The sequence below is a fragment of the Perca fluviatilis genome, chromosome 13 (genome assembly GCF_010015445.1).
Source record: "Perca fluviatilis chromosome 13, GENO_Pfluv_1.0, whole genome shotgun sequence".
NCBI lineage: Eukaryota > Metazoa > Chordata > Actinopteri > Perciformes > Percidae > Perca > Perca fluviatilis.
This window is the reverse complement of record NC_053124.1, coordinates 2896405-2913991: the sequence shown is the minus strand read 5'-3', so window position 1 is coordinate 2913991 and position 17587 is coordinate 2896405. Positions and strand designations below refer to the sequence as shown.

The 17587-nt window shown below is 40.4% G+C and overlaps 2 protein-coding genes and 1 long non-coding RNA gene across 6 annotated transcripts in view; 1 reads left to right on the top strand and 2 right to left on the bottom strand.

The window, feature by feature from the left end:
* ube2e1 (ubiquitin-conjugating enzyme E2E 1) overlaps positions 1 to 5970 on the top strand; it is a 35916-nt gene extending 29946 nt beyond the window's left edge. For both annotated transcript variants that reach the window (XM_039820896.1, XM_039820897.1), the window contains exon 6: positions 5352 to 5970. In XM_039820896.1, the coding sequence (XP_039676830.1) occupies positions 5352 to 5449 (98 nt within the window). In that variant the 3' untranslated portion in view covers positions 5450 to 5970. The remainder of the gene's footprint in view (positions 1 to 5351) is intronic.
* A 57-nt stretch (positions 5971 to 6027) lies between these two features.
* On the bottom strand, positions 6028 to 10784 carry LOC120571805. Its single transcript, XR_005641304.1, has 2 exons — positions 9188 to 10784; positions 6028 to 9118 (listed from the first exon to the last, which is right to left on the bottom strand). It is a non-coding gene; the product is annotated as an uncharacterized LOC120571805 (long non-coding RNA).
* A 9-nt stretch (positions 10785 to 10793) lies between these two features.
* Positions 10794 to 16017, bottom strand: nkiras1 (NFKB inhibitor interacting Ras-like 1). 3 transcript variants are annotated; one of them, XM_039820898.1, is made up of 4 exons: positions 15924 to 16017; positions 15525 to 15625; positions 13163 to 13404; positions 10794 to 11052 (listed from the first exon to the last, which is right to left on the bottom strand). In XM_039820898.1, exons 2-4 carry the CDS (start codon positions 15616 to 15618, stop codon positions 10810 to 10812), a joined length of 579 nt encoding a protein of 192 aa, XP_039676832.1. In that variant the 5' UTR covers positions 15619 to 15625; positions 15924 to 16017; the 3' UTR covers positions 10794 to 10809. The 3 variants fall into 3 exon arrangements, with proteins under 3 accessions (XP_039676832.1, XP_039676833.1, XP_039676834.1); XM_039820899.1 differs by having other exon boundaries at positions 15852 to 16010; XM_039820900.1 differs by having other exon boundaries at positions 10944 to 11052; positions 13107 to 13404.
* Positions 16018 to 17587: the final 1570 nt, after the last annotated feature.

The window sequence follows — 17587 nt, the reverse complement described above, 5'->3', positions numbered from 1 at the left end:
GTTTTAATAACAAGGAAATTATGTCTCTTTTAGCGCATGAACATATGGTGATAAGTATTAGGACTTTGAAGAGATTGTACCGAAAATTGCATCTGTTCAGAAGGAGAAACCACACAAACTTGGAAGATGTGGCCGTATTCCTGCAAACTGAAATACCAGGTAATGGCCAGATGCAAGGGTATCGATGGTTACACCTACAGAGAGGATATGTTGGATCACAAAACACAATAAGACAATTGATCAAATAGTTTGATCCTGAAGGAGTGGGGCTCAAGCGAGCTCTTTAATTTTTTTCCCCTTGATGTGGCCCTAATGCGCTGTCGTATTATTTAAATACAGGGCACTATTACTGAAAGTAATAAAACAATGAATGCATAATATGGAGTCAGAACAACTTTTGGTAGCGGCGTTTCTTTAAGCTCATCTCGTTAACTGTGCAGTATTCTTCCTTAAAGGTGGTATCAGCAGGAACTAGTCTCCATCCAGGAATCGTGGATGTTAGAAACCATAAAACTCTTACATAGGCAGCCGTGCATGATTTACAGGACTTCACTCTAAGGATTTTAAGATTCAGGTCATGAAATCTGACTCCAGCTGATGTTACAGAGCATTAAAGTCTTATATCTTCAGATTAAGCTGCTCTCACTCTTTCTAAATCCAGATTGAAGACAGAAGGTGGTGTGGTATTGGTGTTCCGGTTGCCTGGAAAAAAAGCCTTTAGTGAATATATGTTTTCATTCTTTTAAAGCTATAGTGCATGACCACAGTATTTATATTGATGAACGTTCGTCCCATTCAAGCCATTGCTAAATGAGTTGATACAAAGGTAATGAAGCCTATCCGCTCCACACAACTCTCTCTGCATTTCTCAGTATGGCTAGGTTTACAAAATGGTGTAGTCTGGCGACTTTTGCGCACAGCAGCTGGAGTGATGCGTTTTACTTCACCGCCAGGGCTGGACTGGCCATCGGGCATACTGGGCATTTTCCCGGTGGGCCGACGCACTTTTGGGCCGAATCGCCGATTATAAATAGGCTTTTTTTTTTTTGCCGGGCGGGGCCGGCCCATAAAGAACTCACAGCGGCCCATTGGTTAATTTTCTTTATTGGCACTGGCCTGACCCAATCAAATCTAGGAACCCCACTCCGGGCCGCAAATTTACGAATCCCACTATGGCCACGCCTCCCGACCCTGAGACACAAAGCTGTAATAGTTATGCTGGAAGTTTAGCATTCACGTTAAAATGGACAAACAACCACCAAAGCGCAAGGGAAGTGCAGAGAAATTACAGGAGAAAAAGATTAAGAATCTAAAGGCGGATTTCTCAAAATGTGCCAAAATTTCTGACGTTTGGGGCTGTAGTAGCTGCTTCAACACCAGCATTACCTGAAGCCGAGGAGGAGGAGAGCTGGCTGGCTATACAGAGAAGCAGAAACAGCATCATGACAGAGTGACCATGAGAGGGCCATGGGAGCGAGTGAGGAAAAGATGGAAGGAGAGAGTAGTTGACGATGTGGTAAGGAGTAGGCAAATTAACAGGGACTCTCAGGAAGGGAGGGAGGCTGTGTTTGTGTGTGTGCGTGCGTGTGTCATGTCATAACGATAACAAGGAGTTTGGCTGTAACATTAAAGATAGTGGTTGTCAGGTAACCTAACTGCTTAAGCTTACATTGGAAATGCTAGCGGTTAGCCTGTTGGCTAGCTGAAAAGTCTGTGGATCTATAAAATCAGTGATGATACAAGCATCAGTGTTCCTTGAATAGCTTAATTAGCTTCTCTTGTATTGGTGCTCTTTTCCAGGGCATATACTACTCTCAGCTTTATTGTAGCTTTTGGGAAGGGTCATAGTTATGGTTATAGTATTTAGCAGACACTTGTGTCCAAAGCGACAAAATATGAATCTTACAATAGTTAAAATTAACAGTAAACTGTTTTTAAAGTTGCTAAGCCAATATTAAGCATACTAGCAATAATAAAAATAATAGCAATAAATATCAAATATCAATAATACAAAATAATAAATATACCATAAATATACAAATCATAACTCTAAGAATGAATGAATTATTTAAGTGTAAGATCAACAGATAAGTCTTGAGACTCCTCTTGAAGGATACAAAACGATCACATGAACGCAGAACACTAGGCAACTGATATAATAGAATGCACGCATATTTTAAGAAGACTGTCTGCAGGGAATGTGTCTGACCAATCACGGTGGGTGTTGGCCGCCTGGGCCAAAAAATGCCAGGGCCCATTTTTTGTCCCAGTCCAGCCCTGTTCACCGCTGACGCAGATTTTCCACCCGCCGCGTTTTTGCTGCGTTCCAGTTTTGTTCCGTCCTCCGCCATGCGCCGTACCACAGCGGGAGCGTCTTGCTGCTGGACTCGCAGATTATATTGTCTCTACAAGTAGTTTACAGAACAATCACGTTTATTAAACTAGTATCTACCTTCCACTTCAAGCACTGCAGTTAAACGCCATGCCTTCTCTTTTCTGGTCTTGTCCTTATAAAAAGGATTATAGGGTTGGGTACTGAATACTTTTTAGGCAGTATCGAAAAATGCCTCGTCATTCAAAACCAAATTCCAATACCTAAGGAGTAAATCTCATCCGCGTCATTGAGCCAATCAGCATGCAGCATGCTTCTACCAAGCTCTAATAATGCCGCTGATTGGCTGTCTAACGTTACACGTCATAGAGACAGACAGGACAAACTCTACGTTACACAGATACTGCTCACGCAGTAGGTTGGTAAATTGACTGGATGCCCTCGCTGTTCCACTTCCCGCCCGTCTGTCTAAACGCCCCGCGGCTCACGTGAAAATAGACCTGGCGCGTATCTTTAACGGAGCGGAGAGCCGCTTCACGCATACTGCTGGGACGCCGCGCAGCTGGTGGAATATCAAACATTGATTGAAACGGTAGAAAATGGGGGTCGCGAAAGAACAACGGCAGCGTTCAGCTTTAGAGACGAGGAGGACCTAAAAATGACAAGATAATTACCTCTTCCGAAGGGTCCATCGTGTTGCTTTAAATCCTGTCTGCTCCTTGATTTGACGGGATAAACTTAGCAACGCCGTGGAGAAGGGGTGGGGGTGAAGGCTTGTATCGTGTGGACGCGCCGACAGTGTTGCCGTCATTACTTAGACTTCTTCATGGGAGCGACAGAAACTACGCACTATAGCTTTAAGACAGGCAGCATTTCCAGCCACTTTTGACATGTAAGCTGTAGACTGAGGTTTGTGAGGTAACAGCAGAAGCCATCCTCTTATTTTACAGTATATATGAGTTTGTAACTTCAACACACATGCTGTATAAGTACAGAGTTCCTGTTGTAGTTATGTGATCGATGAAACCATAATGACCCCTGTGGTGGTACTTTTGTCAGTCGTCAAGGACTTAGCCTAATCCAGTGGTAGCTATCCCTTCAGTCAGGGCCGGAGTGGGACTCATTTTCAGCCCTGGAGTATGAAACTACTTCACGAAAAATGTAATCAAAACCGTATATAAATCTGCTATAGCGCCCTGTTCTCTACCGCCTTATAATTCAGCGTATTTTTGTAAAATATTACTATTTCCAAGTGTTGCTTCACAATGTAAAGATTTATTAGAAAAGTTAACATCTTAACAACAAATGTTCAACAATATCAGAATCTATTTTCTGTGCAAATAAGTAATCACAGATATCCAAAATGTGAAATTAAATAAACAAGATACACTGTATTGTACTTTCTAATGACACCATAATCAATTTTTTCCTTTGAATAATATTTCATATAACTTTCTCTTCCCTTTCAGTCAGGGGCTTTGTATATTCACTATCATAATAATAATAATATTTGGGCATAAAAAGTGATTTATATTGTAGCTAATCTGATCAGGTTTGCTTCTTCACACACTGATACAACAGCTTACAGTAGATGTGCCTTCCACACTGACAGCAGCTATCCCTGATGCACACTACTGGCTCTGCTTCTGACACTAAGTCAGATAAATTGTCATAATTCTCAGCACAAATCTCTCTTTTATACAAAGCTTTCTGATCAAGTCAGTGTCATTATGGTAGTGCCGAATCATCTGGCATCATTAATTATCCCAGGGCATTTTTCATATAGAGCAGGTCTACACCACACTCTTATTCATTCTTCTAATATCCAGTCAATGATCAACCCTACCTGCCCAAACTGGAGTTCTGGGCTCATATAGCTGCTGCTTGGTAACCTTACTGGCTCTTCATTGTCACTGTTGGCAGCAAACTGGACTAGTAGCTGCTGCTGCGGAGCTACAACAAGTTGGATTCATAAACCTAAACGCTGGTTTGCAGGCAACCTTGTATTGATTTGCCAGACCGCCAGCATCCTGCACTTCTCCTAACTAACTTAGCTTACCCATCTCATAATCTTCATTTGGCGTCTCGCTAAAAGAAAAAGTGAATCTGGCCGCGTCACCTTCTCGAGCTCTCATTTTAAAATTGTCGCCTTTTCAGTGCCGTTTTGCGCTTTCTATTACGTGTTTAAAACAGCTTCTTTTTGCTGGCGGTGGCATCCTCTAACAAGCACCGGTGACTGTAGTGAACGCGGACAGTTTGTTAGTTGTTTTTCTTTTAGCAAGGTGCCGTCATCGGAGGACTCCAAACATAAATAGGTCATCATGAACTAGGCTGCACTGAACACCGCGAGTGTGCTGCTTGAATGTAGAGAACGGTGGGCTGCAGGAAAAAAGAAATACTGTAAATACAAAGAGTGGGCTGCGAGTGCACGGGCAGCCTAGGGGACAGCGTCTATGATATTCAACTATTATTTCAACCCGGCTCTCACAACCAAAACCCAGACTGGCCCACCGGGAATTATCCCGGTGCTCCCGATTAGCCAATCCGGGCCTGCCTTCAGTACTGTATGTTGTAGTCGGTGTGTGACAATGTGCTAAATTACCTTCATTTTTCACGTAAAAAAAACCAACCCTGTCATGCTTACTCACAGTCCCATACGTACAATGTAGCGAAATTCTATTTCTGAATTTTAACCCATCCTAATTAGAGGGAAAAAACAAACTAAAAAACAATAAAACAAACAAACACAAAACAATTGTGGCAATTTTTTTTTTTTTTCCAGAAACTACACAAAATATACATGGCAGCCTTTTGATCTGCCCAGAGACCATAAAACAGTTTTATGAAAAAGTATTGTCAGCCATAACAAAGAACCTCTGATTGGAGGCCCTGTGTGTTAAGTAATTTAAAATGTTTTGAGCGATTCATTTCCCTGAACAAAAAATTTATTGAAATATCTACTACAACTCCAAGAATCCAGGAACAGATGTTCAGATGTGCTTTCTTTGTGTGTTCACAGCCGACCCTCTGGTTGGAAGCATCGCCACACAGTACACAACAAACAGACCCGAACACGACAGGATAGCCAAACAGTGGACCAAACGCTACGCCACATAATCAGCAGAGGAGCTGCTGATTGGACGACTTGGGGGATGTGGGGGCGTCGACTTTAGGGGGCTGCGCGGCTCCCAGCAGAGGAGGGAGGTGGGATTAGACAGTGGGGCGGGTGGATTTTTATCTCCGAATTGAAGTCTTAACTCCTGAACGTTTTTGTTGTCTATTGTATTTTTTTAAGTTATCACCGGCCCAATAACTATAACCCGAATCTGGCAATAATGCATTCAGTGTTTTCTCTTTTGAATTTTTAGCTTGTGCTTGAAGATGGACATATAATACTAATCTGCTAGATGAAATGTGTCACAGCATGATTCCCAGTCAATTACGTCAGTGTAAATTCTCTCACATGTATTAAGTTCCAGTTGGTGTTTGCTTGCCCCTCCAATCTCCTGGTCTTTGCAGAGGTGTTTCGCCCATGTAGACATGTTTAGATATGGATGGATATTGGTTGTGATTTGTGTTCTTTCATGATAAAAAGCTGTTCTGTTTCTCCCTTAAGAATTAAAACATGACCAACTGAAGCATCAGACTTTTGTTTTTCTTCAGGAAATACCACTCCAAATAAAAACATCAGAGGATGAAATATGAAGAAGCTACACTTTATTCAGTGCATCTTAAGACAGTTATAGAGCAGAGAATAATTTAGAGTTTGCGGGATTTTAGAGTCTGTTCTACTAGCAGCACATTAAATGTTATTACTATGAGACATTAAGGACACAGAAAACAGCGCAGGCCATCCTTTACATTTTCAACAGACAAGGAATGTAGCCCATTAAAGTGACAAAAATAAATTAGTTAAAAAATAAATATTTCCTCTCAGCACTGACATTTCTACTGTTAGACCTACTTACGCTTTAACTAGTAGCCCTATTGGATTATACAGGCTGGACAACTCAGGAGTGCAACTAACACCAGACAGTCATTATGAACTCTTACAGCTTCAGTAAAGGCAGCGCCAGGGTTCAAAATCAACTTTTTCATCCACCAGCCAAATGGCTAGTAAATATTTAAATTTTCCCAGCCATTCAATGGACTACCATTGTTTTTTTTTGGCTGGTGAGTGAAGCAAATCTACCGACCAATTGCATATTTTCCCAGCATTTGGCTAGTAAATGGTGCTTGTTTTGAAACCTGTGCGTGGCCAAGACTATTTTTGCTGCCAGTCCATACGTAATATATGAGATGGACTGGAGGAAGACCAGCCGAGTCCTGCCAATGGACAAGTATTCATGATGCATTCACATCAGGTGGGAAATAGTCTATATCCACTACGTTCCACTTCCGCAATTGTTCGGGTGTTGCGGGAAATTCTGCCAGATGTCCGTCCCCTTCCTCTGTCTCTGTGTTGTCGTTCTAACCTCTGGTGGATTTGTGAGGACTATGGTTAACTGCTCCTCAGATCTCTGCAGGGTAAATCCAGACAGCTAGCTAGACTATCTGTCCAATCGGAGTTTTCTGTTGCACGACTAAAACTACTTTTGAACGTACACATGTTCCACCAAAACAAGTTCCTTCCCGATTTATTTAGCAGAGGCTCCGTGGCTCCATCTGGCGCATAGCCCAAGACGATTGTGATTGGTTTAAAGAAATGCCAATAAACCAGAGCACGTTTTTCTCCCATCCCGGAATGCTGTGTGGACTGCGCTGAGGAGGAAGGTCTGATAATGCGAGTATGGTAGCTAATAACATTTCTTGTGTGGAAATACTGTTTGACTGCAGCATTTATGAGCTACTTGAGAAGAGTGTGGTGCTACAGCTTTGAGGACAGTTTCCGATTTCTCAAGTCTATGACTATGTACAACAAGCCCACGTGTACGTTGAAAGAGGGACAAGTTGCTGGAATCCATACTGGTCATGAGGACATCCCTTCCTAGGGCAAATCCAATGTAAGACATGCGGGTAGGCCTGGGCGATGTGGCGAAAAATCAAATATATTTTTGACCGAATGCCTCAATGTCGATACTGCGACAGATATTTTAAATAAATAATGTGGATAAAGACAAATAATAGAGTATCAAAAAATGCTTCGTCAATCAATACCAAATTGTAATGCATAAGGAGTAAATCTCATCAGCGCCAGTAAGCCAATAAGCATGCAGCATGCTTGTACCAAGATATAATAATGCTGCTGATTGGCTGTTTAATGTTACACGTCAAGGAGGCAGGCAGGAGAATAAGCTCACCTGAGTGTTATTGTATTCTGAGAGGCTTGACTACAGTGGGCGTCACATAGTTGTAAAGGAGCGTAACGTAAAATGTAATTATTTTTGTTGAAGTGGATTTTTTTTTTGAAATTGGTATAGAAAAAAAAAGTAGCGTTCAGAAACCGTTATCAAATTCCAGGTATCGGTACCGGTAAACTTTTGAACGATACTCAGCCCTACAGCTACAATAGTCTGGTAAGTTCAGAAAATGACATCACTTTACTGTAATGCAGCCTTTAAAACCAGTAAAAGACAACATCTATGACATATTAGGATATCTAAAATCTAACAAGTTAGCCAGTCTCATATCAGGATTTAATAAATATATTGCCCAGCCCTAAATAGGGGTCAAAATCCAGTTATTTGAAGCAAAATTGCATTCAAAGTGAATATCAGGCTTCAGCAGTCTGCATTCAACAAAAGAAGTGGACTGTGGCTTTTGTCCACTTTCATTGTATTAGATCTAGATTGGGATCTGTTGGGAAGGAGAGGAGGAAGGATTACAGCGACCGATGACTCAATGTACATATGGGCATAATGTTTTAACGTAAGATTGACTTGGAACAAAAACTAAAATGTATCCTTCAAAAGTGTAAACCCACACTATCTGTGATGGGTTGTGTCAAATCTTTGGTACTAAAGTGCTAAAGTTTTTTGAAAATCAAACAGATTGACTCCACACTGTACAGAACAGAGGTGTTCCAGATGTGGATTTGGTTTGTGGTTGACGCCTATGTTTGGTTTGCGGGGAAAGTAATGAAATACGTCCTGCATCCACGTTGGGTTAGTAAACACATTGGGACATATGCTCAGTTGCTTTCTTTCTGTAAGGGAGATGGAGAAGATCAGTATCATGTCTGTGTGTTAAAGTGCTGCAGTCAGAATGGGGTTAGCCTAGCTTAGCATAAAGACTGAAAGCAGAGAAACTGCTGGCCCGGCTCTGTCGCAAAAAAAAAAACATAACAAAAATAACATAACCACAAGTCTAAAGCTCACTGATTAACACATTGTGTCGAATTTGTTGAACCAAACATAAACAGAAATGTAAAAATGACAATTTGTGATGTAAGGGGAAGTTACATGTTCGAACTATTTTTTGGGAGGGGGGCATTTGCGCCTTTATTCGATAGGAAAGCTGAGATATGAAAGGGGAGAGAGAGAGAGAGAGGGGGGGAAGACATGCATGGAAACCGTCACAGGTTGGACTCAAACCCTGGACCTTCTGCGTCAAGGAATAGAAATGCCTCCGCATATGTGCGCCTGCTCTACCAACCGAGCCAACCGGCCACAGAACTATTTCTTGATTAACAACAGTTTATCCATCTGCCCAGCACTTCTGTGCAGCTATAGCACAGGTTGCCAAGATAACAGTTGGTGTCACGGGTTTATGTTCTGTAAAGGCACCATGGTACCAAACGACCAGACTTTGGGGACCTGCAAACAGTCCCTGCTGTGGGTGCGCGATCTGTGCTGCCTGCACGATCCGACATGCACATGTCGGATCGTGCAGGCAGCACAGATCGCGCACCCACACCTGCGCTAGGAAATAGTTACACTATGTTACTCACTTACCCCACCACCACTCATCTTTATTTCTCAGCAAAAGAAAAAAAAGTCTGGGCTCAATAACCATATCTGGCAACCCGCGCTACAGCTGGACACACTGTACTGAGGGGCTGAGCGGATGGATAACCTGTTGTTTGTCAAGAAGTAGTTCCAGCACATCACTACCCCCTCACATAAAAAAAAAAGATTTTACATTTCTGTTTGTGTACAGATTAAGCAAACGAGATATAACATATTGATTAATGAGAGATGTTGATAGGCAGAGTTTTAGAACTTTGCTAGTACCAGGCTAGCTGTTTCCCCACTGCTTTCAATCTTTATGCTAAGCTAGGCTCACCACCTTCTGACCCCAGCTATGATCTTGTAGGGATAGTTTGGATCTTTTGAAGTGGGGTTGTATGAGCTACTTCTCCATAGTCCGTGTATTAGCTACAGTAGAGGACAGTTTGGAGAAGCAGACCGGATTCCTGACACGGAAACTAAGCAATGTGCTGCTGTGGACGGGGGCGGGGGGGAGGCAGCAGCTAAATGTATTTTAGACACGTGAAAGAAAGGACCACCTAATAAAAATCAATATCAGTTTAAGTGGGCGCTACATTTAGAATATTCTCACTGCTTTACCTTGCTGTCAGACGGGGAAGTGAAGTTGTTATCGCTGCTCTCTTCAAAGCCACCAGACTCCTTTGACATTTTACCTCGCAGAACACAGGAGCTGCTGCTCTACTGCTGCCTCATTAGTTTTATTTTTGTTATAGTGTGACTTTGGTGTTTTAAAAACGGTTAAGGAACTAACAGAATTAACAAACAAATGAAGCGATGGAGGCAGCGGTAGACCAGCAAATCCAGTGTTCTGCGAGGTAAACTGACCAATTCTGTTAAAGGAGTCTGGTGGCTTTGTAAAGAGCTGAACATAAAGGCTCCACAGGTAAAGCCTTGAAAATTTTCTTAATATAGCGTCCACTTAAACGGATATAGATTTTTTTTAGGTGCCCCCCCCCAGCTAATACACTGACTATGGAGAAGTAGCTCATTCAACCCCACTTTCAAAGATCCAAACTATCGATACAGACATGAGTTTGAGATCAATCGTTTCCTCTAACGCTGAGAAAGAAAAGAAATAAGCATATTTTCTCAAAAGGTTGAACTCCTCTAACTAAAATTATGTTATTTATTACGTAATCGTATTCATTTAGAATGGCTTTTAATACATAGTAGCGCTGTGACATTTGTCCCTTTCTTCCTCCTGTTTGTATGCAACCTTTTCAGATTTTACTGTATTCTATGTATTCTATTCTTTTTATCGTATGTTATGTTGTTTTAGTCCTTGTTGTAAAGCACTTTGCATACCTGTTGGATGCTGTAAACCGCTAGAAATAAATAAATGTTGATTGATTGATTGATTGATAGATAGATTGATGTTAACACTGCATATATAACTGAATGAATGTGTGTAAAATGGTCAAATCTACACAGAAGCAACCCAAAGTCTTGTTGCTAACCCAAAGGCCGGCCGTGTTGTCCGACTCGTTATTCCGGTATGAGCCGAATGCAGCCGAGTGAAAGGAGCAGGGCGCCGGATTGGTCAGAGCTTCAGATGTCGTTGGACGGCGTGCCTTTGCTCTTGCGTCCAGGCAGAGGGAAGGCCGACTTGCTCTGGGGCTGCGTGAGGCGGCTGGTCAGCTGGGTGAAGGGCTCGATGAGCGAGTTGCGCTCGGCAACGCTCACCTCCCACAGCTTCACCTTCTCGCCCCGCGCCCACTGCTGCGCCGCCTCCTGGTCCACCTGGCGACGCTCCCGCAGGTCCATCTTATTCCCCAGCACGATCACCGTCACCTGACAAACAGGGTTCCTTTAGTTTATTTTGAACATGTTTAAAAAAAACAAATAAAAATTAAAGATAAGCTCCTAAGAAGCTTTGTGCTGGGGAGAGACGTGTATGATGGGCTTATGGTGATGTCATTTATACATATGGTTAATTGGTTTATGGTTTATTGTCTATTTTGTCACTGCATGAACAATGCGTGCGTTCATGTTGCGAGCTGTATGTTTTGTATGTTTAAACATTTTAATTTTAATTGTTAATCACAAAAAAAATCAAAGATAAATAAGGTGGGGTACATGCAAAGGCAGTTGACTCATATCAATAAAAGTTAATTTTACTTTCTCAAAAAGGTAACCTTAGCCTTCTCATATCTTTATTTAGTGTTTCAGTGCCCCTTTACGTCAAAATTCTATTTGTTCACACCTTTCACTACCTACACCGTGATGTGTTCAGGTAACAGAACAATGTACAGCTGCACAACATGGGCACCACCTGAAACTAAACTGAAACTAAACTGAAACTACAGAAAGGGTTGTTGGTTAGAATGGATATTTCAAATATCATAAATTATGTTCTACACGGTGTGGATGTTTGCCAATATATAAAAAAGGCAGCAATGCATTTTGGGACGGAGCTGATATTCTCTGCACAAAGGAAACAGAGAACAGCACATATTATATGTACGCATGGGCCGGATGCTGGATTCAAGGTATACCGCGGTTTCGAAAAAGTCACGGTTTCAAAACCACAAAAAAATGTCGTCATACTGATCCTGCATTTTTATTTTTTTATGAGTCACGGACAGAAATTGCAGTTTAGAAACCCCTCTCCCTTAGCCTGACGTGGTCATACTCAGATTCTAGTCAGAATATGAGTCTGATGCTGCTCCACTAGGCTGTGATTATGGGGCGTGTTTCAACCGAACCAGGAAAGAAAATGCCTCTGCACTCAACTGGATAGACCTATAACCAATCAGAGCAACGGATAGACCTACAACCAATCGGAGCAACGGATAGACCTACAACCAATCAGAGCAACGGATAGACCTACAACCAATCAGAGCAATGGATTATGTGACGTGTGTCGTAGGAAGGATGGCAAAAACATCTTTCCGGTCGACAAATGCCTTGATCGCAGTTCTCTGTTCCTCTTTTAAAATGAACGCGCTGTCGATATCTTCTAGAACAGACGCGATGGCCGAATCTACACATCTCAATTCTCTAGCGGCAGCCGTCTTTGTTGTAAACAAATTCAACCCAAGGCGCTCTTTGGTGACGTGGTTGATTACGTTACTGTTGATCATCTGTCCATCATTGTATAAAGCCCGCCCTGACAATCTGATTGGTCCGAACAGCTCTAGTTTGAGCATAGTTGCTCCACAACGGATCAAGTCCAGACCGCACTTCCCAACCTCAAATGTTGTGGGCGGGGCTAAGTTCGGCTGGCATCCAGGCTACCTCTCCCTGCCAGTGTGCTTCAAAATAAAATACAATGTGTTCAAAAACAAAGATTTTTACCCAGACATTTCAAAATAATACATTCAAATCTACATTGGCATGGGGTAGATTCCATAAAATCATCACTCTATCATCTCTTTATCAGGATGCATAGTATCCAGGATACTATGCATCCTGATAAAGTTCCCTTGGTCTTTGGAATTAAAATAGCCCCACATCATCACATACCCTTCACCATACCTAGAGATTGGCATGGTTTTATGTCAGTTAACCTAATAGCTAGTTTGATTTGCATTGAGACATGATTTTATGGAAAGTACCCCATGCCAATCTCTAGGTATGGTGAAGGGCATGTGATGATGTGGGGCTTAAAAATAAAAATCTGCCTGCCTCTATGGGAATTTAACATAGGGATGTACTGACTTTTGTTGCCAGCGGTTTAGACATTAATGGCTGTATGTTGAGTTATTTTGAGGGGACAGCACATTTACACTGTTATACAAGCTGTACACTTAATACTTTACATTGTAGCAAAGTGTAATTTCTTCAGTGTTGTCCCATTAAAAGATATAATGAAATATTAACTAAAATGTGAGGGGTGTACTCACTTTTGTGAGATACTGTATATGAATGGTGGTTAAAGCATACTTTGTCCCAGCCACACCTCTTTCTTATCTCTGGACTTGTCTATTTCCTTCTTCAGGACGTCCACCTTCTTGAAAGACTCCAAGCTGTCGACGCTGTAGACGAGCACAAAGCCGTCCGCCACCGAGTAGTAGTGTTTGGGGAGGTCCTGTCCATCGTGGAGGCCTTTGGTGTCATAAAGCCTCAGCTGTTCCTTCACACCGCGGTCCGTTTCCACGGAGGCCACGTACACATCCTCCTGGGTCTCACTGGACTCAGAGCCTGAAAAATACACAACACCTTCAGAAAACCAGGGACGGTACACTTCCAACGTTCAAAAAATTCAAAATTCTACTGGCTCAAAGTAAATTTTCACCAAAGAAAAAAAAAAAACACTATAAAAAAAACATTTGAAACTTCGTCAATAGCGTTGACAAAAAAAACGGCAAAAAGCGTAAATACAAAATGTCAGAAAAAGCAAAATCTTTAACAGTGTCAAAAAGCATCACAAACCATAAAAATATATATATAAATATATATAAATAAACAGTCAAAGGCATCAAGCACCAACGCAATTCTTGATTGGCCAACGGCACATTCCAATTAAATCATTCAACAAGCGTTCTCCGACGGGGGCAAGAGAACGATAACGTCATTTATGATACCATGATACCCAACTGGGTCGTTAGATTTACTTGCCATGGGGCAACCCTTATTGTTGAAACCTGATTGTTTATTTTTAGGAAAAGGGAAACCATTTGGGCTGGGACGATATGCTTTTTTCCTGATTTGATTCATTCACGATACATGGGTGCCGATTCGATTTGTATTCCGATTTTCATTTATTGTGATTCTACAAGTATTGCGTTTTACTTTTCCTTCTTTAACAAAAACCAAAGTTGAATAACATACTTCTAGAGACAATACATCATGAGACATTTCTAAAAACTGATAGTTTTCTATGAAGAATGACATCACCCTGTCAGTCAGTCAGTCTGACATTTATTTACTTTGTAAAGAAGAACATAACATGGACCTTCTGCATTTTCTGCTTTCAGTCTGTTTTGCTGGAAATGGATATGATGTAGTCTCCATCAGCAGTACCATATAAACACAACATATTTAGGTGAATCATTGATAAATAAATAAATAAATAAATAAATATATATATATATATATATATATATTCTAGGGAAAGAAAATCGATTTTAATAATCGTAGCAAAAGTTTCATTCGTCAACCACATCAAGGTGATCTAAATTAGAGCCACAAAATGCCCCATACATATAACCCATATGAATCCACGCTTGACTTGTCAATCAATCAATCAATCAAAACATTCATATTGATCCCTGAGGGGAAATTTCAGTTCATTACATATGCTCCATTCGAGTAGAAATATATGGAGAAATTATAAGGACAAATAGAAATAAGAATTAAACATAGGAGTAAGAAACATGTATGTTGTTACAACCCAGCACGTAAGGGGAAAGGGAAAGTGTTTTCGGTAAAGTTCTTTATTGGTGAGAGAGTTTAGGTGATTTAACTAAATCGGGTACACAAACTACAAAAGGAAAAAGGGCCTGTGGGTGCTGCCTAAAACAGCAGACTCTTTGAAATAAGAGCAAAATGACTCCAGCGTATTGCAAGCCTGGTGGCCCACCAGGCCATAAGTTGCCCCCGACCAGGCCTAAGCCACTGGTGGAAAAATGTGAATGTATTTTTAAGACGTTTTTTAAACTAGTTACAGCGGGGTGGCTCAGTTGGAATCTTAAACGTAGTCATATTTCCAAATCTCCAGTTAGCTTTTATCACTGACTTAATGTAGGGCCCTATGAAATCTGTCTGATAGCTTTTTTTTAATTGTCAATTTCACGATTCCATCCATGATTCTGTTATCACAGACAGAAACTATTGGGCTCTATGTACATTAATGCTGCCATCAGTTAGCCAGGCCCTCGTCAAAAAAAAAAAAAAGACACTTGCCAACGGGCTAAACAACTTTTCTGTGGGAAACCTTGTAATCAGACCAACGTTATAACAATACAAGTAAAACAGCAGCCCTAAACCTTGTGCAACTAACACAAAATACCTACAAGTGTGACAGTTGTTAGCAGTTTTTACAACTAAAGCCTGGCCCAGTCTCCCAGGTAGGTCTCACCACAAAGTACCTCAATCTCAGCACACAAGTACTTGAATTAAAAAATGAATGAATGAACATTAAAATATGTGTATTATACAAAAAATGTATAGCATCAACATAAGATGTATTAGGTAAAAAAATATATAACATGTTAAAAAATATGAATACTATAATATATAAAACAGTGTAAACAATTATATAAATAAAAATAAAAAGTTATTTTTCTCATGACTCATGTCGTTCTCAGTGCAATACTTACCTACAGAGTGATTTCCGTACAGCAACTGTTCCAGTATGGCAGTTTTTCCAACAGCTGCCTGGCCACACACCACAACTTTACAGCCTTTTCCCATTTCGAGCCTAAAATGTATGAACACAAAACGCCATATTATTTGTATTGTCTCATATGGCATATGTCAGACGTGCTAAAATAACATTACATCTACAAGAGCTCCTCTAGAACCGCCCAAAACAACTGTGATTATATCCTGAGCGTTGGCTCGCTATGACAGCGTTTTGTTGTTTAGCCTAGCTAGCTAGCTAACAGGCTAGACGGAGCAACTCATACTGCGCCATGTAAACACACCAGGAAACGAGCCAGCTGCGAGCCACACTCTGTTCATTAACGTCACTGGTACATTCTGCTAAAGCTTCTTACTTGAATCAGGACGATAACTAGCCTCTATCAAGTCTTTAAAAGTAGCATCACAACCAGTACATCCATTCTGCTCTGTTAGCGATAAGATTTATTGTGTCACTGCGCATGCGTGGCTGAGTTAATTCACACCCCTATGATTCAGAGTCAAACTATAGTTCACACCACAAAAAAATAAAATAATAATAATATTAATAATTATTATTATTGATAATAATGTTAATAATAATAATAATGGTCATAATTATCATCATAACAATACCACTACTACTACTACTACTAATACTAGCCTACTACTACTAATAATAATAATAATAACGTAACTGCATAAGTTGTGTATTATAAAAATGTATTGGCTGGATAGTTGTTCACGTGCTTACACTGATCCACTGTTGTTATATTGTGTAAACTATACTATCACAATTACAATTACAGAAATCAACAATAATAGTAAGAGTCAACATAATAAAAAATATGCACAGTGCATGTAATTATGTCGTAAATCTAATATTATTACACAATAAATGATATAGCATAAGATTTTTAACTCAAAAATCGTCTTCAGACGTTGATTATTATTATTATTATTATTATTATTATTATTTGGATATATATATATATATAGGGTTTGGATTAATAGATCAATATACACACCAAATGTCTGTGTATTTTGTCTAGACTCTACTGTGATTACCCCTTAGACTGTATATAAAACTGGGTGATTACATTATGTTGTAAAATTACTTTTGAATTGAAAATTAATTGAAATTTTAAAATAGAGCACGTGTTTGATTTTCGTAATTACCGCAAAAGTATCATTAAGTGTTGAAACAAAACGAAGACTACATTACCCATGAGCACAACAGAGGAAATGCGTCACAGTCGTTTTCATAAGGCATGCTGGGTACGTACCCTCTCTCTTTCCGGCTGGTACGCCATCATGTAAGCGAGTTTTTCTGTACATTTCTACACAACGTAATCCATTAAAATCATTATGAGTATTCTTTCATCGGTCTGTTTGGCTTAGGACATAGTTTAGCGAATTAATAACAATCCCATACGCCTTGATTAGTTTTTGAGAAACATTGTTAGAAACGCTTATTATTGCCCTGTTTTAATGGTGCCGAGATGCAGTCGGATCTAGTAGCCATTGCCACAGCCGGCCGCAGTAGTAAAGCTAATGTGTTGGTACCATGCTGTCTTGTGATTTGTGTAATGAAGTTAGTAGAGTCTATGCTTTTTAACCCATTTAAAAACGACCTATGCGATTTGTTATTTCTGGGGTAACATTAAATCTAGCAGTATTCTGGTGAAGCCAAAGTGAGATGCTACGCGGCCAACATTAGCATGCTAACGTTAGCTAGCTGTATTTCTAACAAGCATGGACTTCTGTACTATTACCACTTGTACGTTTTTACCGTCTGCTTTAACATGTAGACACCTGGGTCGTCTTAATGTGTATTAACGCCGCTTTAGAGGTTATGGAGACAATGGGAAATCATAGCTGTCTGGGAACGGTTAACGTTAGAATGGTCTCACTATATATATATATATGTATGTATGTATGGAGTCCTCAGTTGTCTTAAACCATGTTCTATTAAGACTTGAGAGTCACAGGTTTGAAATTGACTTATCTAAAAGACCGCTCATTCACTTTTTAACCTGAA